This window comes from Pimephales promelas, chromosome 21 (genome assembly GCF_988280905.1).
Source record: "Pimephales promelas chromosome 21, fPimPro1.hap1.1, whole genome shotgun sequence".
Taxonomy (NCBI): Eukaryota; Metazoa; Chordata; class Actinopteri; order Cypriniformes; family Leuciscidae; genus Pimephales; species Pimephales promelas.
In genome coordinates, this window is record NC_142789.1 from 19,500,399 (window position 1) to 19,506,271 (window position 5,873).

The 5,873-nt window shown below is 41.0% G+C and overlaps 1 protein-coding gene across 1 annotated transcript; it reads right to left on the reverse strand.

Moving 5' to 3' along the window:
- Window positions 1-203: 203 nt before the first annotated feature.
- On the reverse strand, window positions 204-5,421 carry sox12 (SRY-box transcription factor 12). Its single transcript, XM_039694783.2, has 2 exons — window positions 5,149-5,421; window positions 204-4,789 (listed from the first exon to the last, which is right to left on the reverse strand). The coding sequence occupies exon 2, from the start codon at window positions 4,736-4,738 to the stop codon at window positions 3,650-3,652; it is 1,089 nt and encodes a 362-aa protein (XP_039550717.1). The 5' UTR covers window positions 4,739-4,789; window positions 5,149-5,421; the 3' UTR covers window positions 204-3,649.
- Window positions 5,422-5,873: the final 452 nt, after the last annotated feature.

The following is a 5,873-nucleotide window of genomic DNA, read 5'->3' on the forward strand; positions in this document are numbered from 1 at the left end:
ATCATGTACAGCATGACTTTGGTTGACCTGGATAACCGTATAATGTAATAGCAGATAACAGTGATTTCATCCAGACCACAAGCATTCAAACAACATAATGGAATAAGCATCACTTAAGTTGCTGGTTTTACGACCATTCAGTCATCTTCTGATTGCATAAGGAATAAATAAATAAATAAAAAATGTATTTTGAGGCAACATGGTCATGGTTTGGTCATCTTTTTATTCTGGTGAGTACTTTAGCTGAAGACTCTTGATGTTTAATTTTTCACAAGAATGTCATATCATTGTCACATTCCAAGATGATCATAGGGGATCCGACATAAGATTTCTCACCTACAGTAACAGTAATAGCTGAAACGGCACCATTCTGAGATTATAAATTAGCTCTGAGCCTAAAATCGGGGTTATGAGCTTGGTTTTGTTGCGTTTGTTGGAGTACAAACCACTGTGTTGGTCTGTGGATAGATCAGCCTTAAAGGGAAGACTGGGCCCATGTTTTGTAATAAGACTCCATTGGTGGCAATCACTGATTATGGCAGCAGGTTTTTTTGTTTTTTTTTACCCAGACATGGAAATGAGGAAGCGCATGCTCCGCATATGACAGGTTTAGGAAAGCTGAGTCTGGCCTGTGTGAAATTAGCATTGCCCTTGGTTTTCTATCACACCAGAATACTGTTCATTAATCCCAGCCAAGAAGTAGGAGGTGCCGACCAGATGGGTATTTTTACATTGCTTCAGTTATATACAGCTTTCTGCATTTATCACTTTGACACTAATTTGCCTGAGGCCATCTGTGATGTGTCGTTCCTATTTTCTGGTGCTCTTGGTGAATAAATAAATGACACCGTCTATGAAATCAAAATAAAGCATTTACTAAATGATCAAACATACTGGCAAAGAATCCATTTTTAGGACACATTTAAATGATGTTATTTACAGCCAAAAAAAAAAATGCACCCAGAAGTATTGTGGAATTTTAAAATATTTAATATTTAAAAAGGTACAACTTTGCAGATTGACCTTTGATGCTACATACAGTTATTTTGCAGATCATCAACAATGACATACAATGGCCAAACAGAGTGCATGGCTGAATCAAAGCAGATCCACATTGGGCTGATGTTTTTAGTCCTGAGTCCGTTTAATTGACTGCTGGTGTTTGGTACGGTATTGGTTCAGTGTATGACCTGATATTGTTCAAGAGTGTATGGAGACAGATTTGATTGGAATACGTCTTAATGCAAAGACTCGTTCCTGTGTGATAACTTCAGGTGTGGTAAGCCATTTCACAATTTCAGTAGTGCAGAAACCGCTAAAATAGTGAATATATCGCTTTCCTGAAATAACTTCCCTGATGATTGAAGGCCTTAACCTTTTGTTTGACCTATTCACAAATCCTTATTTATGACACATGCAAACTTGAGTTTGTTTTTTTGTTTTTTCGTAATACAAATGATATTTTTGTATTTTAAAAGTAATTCCATCCAGCCTCACATGTAAAGAAACTGGTTTCTAGTAGTTTGCGTTATTACTACAGTTTCTACAATTTTGAGCATTTAAAATGCCAACGTTTCGATTTTAAAGCACTAAATCTTTCTGCTCTATACATATATGTTGACGTAATGTTTTTTACACATTGAAAATCCTCTCATGTTTGTGTTTTATGAATGAAGGCATCGTATCAAAGTCGTGCCCATCTTTCCTATCGGTCCTCTTGTGTTTAACTCCATTTCCCTTTTTAGTTGAGACACATATACCTGAATTATATGTATAGTTTGACCACCGAATGTGGCATCGATCTAATATCCACTTGATAAAACTAAGATTTTTGCAAACTATCATGTTCTAGAAAAAATACTGGTTGTACAGAACTAGTTCAGTCAACTCTTTCCTACAATAAGGAAACAAATCAAGATGGAGGCTGTTTATGCCTCTGTGGTCAGTGTGACAAAAGTAGTCATTATGCAGTCCAAACAGTGAGGTTAAACCAAGAGCAAACACACATCCAGGTCCCTTTCCTTTTGTGTTCCTTCACTTTGCACAGCATGCTGCTGCATCTTCACAGGACGTCGGGAATCGACGAGGATTAACGGTTTATGTAAGATACGAACTGCAGGGTTTGTTGTCCTTTCTCTGACAACTATTGGTGGGAGGTAAATAATGCCGGTCTCCCGGTCACCAACTGAGCTGAAATTAGTAAGTGCATTTGGGTGAAAGAAAAGAGGACGGATCCTGTTTTGAGAAATCGGGGCATTCTGTCACTTCGGTTGGCTTCTGATGGTTTCTCTGGGAGAGAAAAAGACGCTCGCAAGCACACACAGATCATCACAGATGAATTACCTACGGGAGGCACTAGGACCTAGACAAACGATCCCTGAGAGAGTCAATGGGGGCCAGCTGGCAGACACAGATTTCTAGCCCTGATCGGGGCAGCTGTAGCCAGACTGCAGACATGACATGCATTTCAGTGAACCGGTGCAGAACCCCCCCTCCCTTACCCCTCCCCACCCCGGCAGACGCTCGGTACGCACAGAGTCCGACCCCTGCATAAAAGCTGCTGCCTGCATGGACAGATGCACAGTTCCCTGAAAGAACCAATCCCAACCCCCAAACCCTAACCTTATCCCCCTTTTGTCCATAGTCCAAACAGTTCAGGCACACATTGACGCACACACACACACACAAACACCTGCACGCAGGGCCGATGCAGAGCTGCCTTTAAATCACATGTGTGTCTTTATGTCTGTGGCAATGGCAAGGTGATGAAAGTGCTATTACCTAATTAACGGATAGGATATGAATTATGTGTCTGCAGTGTTTTCTTCCGCAAGGTTACTGATGCTTTACTGTAAGTGCTGCATGTTTTAATAAATGGTTTCAGTCATCATTTCCTTTTCATAATTTCTATCCCGGTCTTTTAGAACATTAATGTAGTAATACTGTCAGTGGACCTTTATATTTGTGCACACTGAAACGACTGGTGGAAATGGTTTTTGAACTAATAATGATTAAGAGTTTTCATTATGAGCTGTTTTTAAAGGGCTTGTTCAGCCAAAAATGAAATTTGTCACCATTTACTTACCTTTTTGTATACGTGGAACACAAAAGAAGATATTTTGAAGAATCTTACAGTGTTTTTTTCTAAACACAATGAAAGTCAATGGTGTCCAGTGTTGGTCTCCATTGACTATGGGATGTATGAACAAAAACAATTGACACATTCTTCAAAATATCTTCTTTTGTGTTTCGTAAAGTCATAGTCAGATAGGGGAGTAAATGGTGACAACAATTTTGGGTGAATTGTCCATTTTCTCAGATACTTGGAGACACTAGCTTTCAGTTGAAACCGTTTATCGACGCAGCTGGTAAAACTTAGTCCTCTGTCTCTAAAAAATACACCAAGCTTCCTCTGAAGTGTTGAACAAGATCTAAATGTCTTACTGTTAAACAGCTCTGCAAAGCCCTGTGTGTCTGTTAGCTAAACCAACACGATGTGAAATGCTTGGAAAGTAAAGCAATAGCACTTACGGGATTCATTGAGAAAAAATAAACACATGGAAAAAGGAATTGTCCAAGTACAATATGGACAAAATATTTTTCGAATTGGCAGCTATGCAGGCATGATCACATTACAAAGGGCTCAACTTCAGTAGGTGAACACTAGGTCTGAGATACTGGGCACAAGCAAGTCCCCAGAAATCATTTCATTCACCTCTGGAGTGCAGTAATCTGGGAAGTCAAAATGGGATCCTGAGTTGGCATTAAATGCTTCAAAATCCTTGTCCAGAGCAGAACAGTCCATGGGCATACTATTCGAGATGATATGCAAGAGTTCCTCGTCCAGTTCCTCATCTGAACAGGCTGATGACACCAAAGAGGAGGAGCTGGTTGAGGTCGGTGTGGAGGATCTTGCAGATGTCGACCCTTGTGGCTCGCTCATCGTGGAATCCGGGGGAGCCTGGCACTCGCTGTCTGAGGAGAGACTCTGGATGCTGCTGGTTTGGGAGATGGGCACTTTCACTCTGAGCTCAGGAACTGGTTGCTGGTCCTCAGAGGCCTGCTGGTGAAGAACAAAGTGGCTTGACGGGTTGTGATCGTCTTGCAGAGTCACTGGACTTTCTAAGTTTACATCCATCGTGTCGTCATCACTCATGCTCTCGCTGTAGCTCTTGTGTTTATTGCCGTTATGCTTGGTAGAAGCAGGTTTGATCTTTAGCCCTTTGCAGGAGAGCCCACTAGATCTTCCTGAATGGGGCTTGCTGGATTTCATAGGCAACTTCTCGCTAAGTTTCACAGGGGTAGAGCACTTGCTCTTTTTCCTGGGCCGGTACTTGTAGTCAGGATAGTCAGCCATGTGCTTTAGGCGCAATCTTTCGGCCTCTTTGATGAAGGGTATCTTCTCATAATCGGGCAGTAGTTTCCAGCGTTTTCCGAGGCGCTTTGAAATCTCGGCATTGTGCATGTCAGGCCACTGTTCCATGATCTTCCGTCTCTCAATCTGGGACCAGACCATAAAAGCGTTCATTGGTCTTTTGATGTGCCCAGTTGGAGTTTTGCACCAGTTGGGATCTTTGTTAGAAGGTACTTCTCCGAACACCTCAGCATCGTCTTCTGCGGCCAGTCCCACAAACACCTCTCTGGTAGAATTGCTGTCCATGACTGACAAGTATTTGTGGGTTCTTTGCTGAACCATGATGCAGCGCTGAGATCTATTCAGTAGGTTCCCTAGAGTCATCCATGACAGGACACTCTAAGATGCAGCAACTCCTCAATTCCTGCTTTTATCCTGAAATAAATACAGACGTGTCTTCAGTGACCTCTTAGAAACTTCATTTGTTAAATACAAACACTGTTTTAAAAATGAAGTAGTATTTGTTGATAACGACATACATATTTAAATGTCATTTGAATCAGTTACATGTGTGTGTGTGTGTTATTAAAATATATAGCAATGTCTGCGAGTGTTTATGTATACATATATATCCCAACTCTCTCTCTATATATACAGTATATACATAAACACACTCAGACATTTAATTTACTTAACTATATTTTTAATACACACACATGTATATATATACATATATATATAAACACACACATACAAACAATAATTTTTTAATATAAATAAAATGTAGTACTTACTATAGAAATGAATAGCACTTCTGCTTACTATGCACAATCACTTGCTCTCCTCACAGAAGCATCTCCTCTGTTGTAGCTGTTGTGGTGGAAGTAAAAAAAAAAAAATATGTCTCCAGCGTCTGCCTGCTGTTTTATCACTCTGTCCTGCGGACCCTCTCTCTCTCAGACGCTCTCTCTCCTCTCAGTCACTCTCCCTATCCTTGTCTGCCGTTTCTCCTCCCTGCTCCCTCTTTGTAGGGACACTCCCCCTCGTCTGCTGTTTTATAAACCCACACTGTAAACAGCTCAACCATACCAGACACAGTCTCCTCCCCTTCCACCCACCGCTCTCTGTCGTGGTGTGTGTGTTTGTGTGCATGTGGGTGTGTGAGTGTCAAGGATGGGGGGGGTGAAAGTTTCCATCCAGCGAGGCACAGCTATACAGTGCAGCGGATGGAAAGAGAGAGAAAGAGATGCTAACTGAAGAGGTGTTAAATGCTACAAGCAAAAACTTAAATAGGACAAGACCTTCAAGGCAGTCTGGCACATGTAGAGTCATATATTCATGAGTCTGTGTGATGTATTTCTCCATTTTCATAATTGGAAGTAGCACACTTGCAGGCATGCCTTCAGTGTTGCCATTAGTATGTGTATTTTAGCTATCTGACACAATCCATGCACTTTTTTGTTTAAATGAACATCAAGATTTTAGGTTCAAATGTATGTATAAGTGAAATTTTTGCCAA

Excerpts from the sequence above, each read along its gene's own strand:
- sox12 (XM_039694783.2), bottom strand. The coding sequence starts at position 4,738 with ATGACTCTAGGGAACCTACTGAATAGATCTCAGCGCTGCATCATGGTT.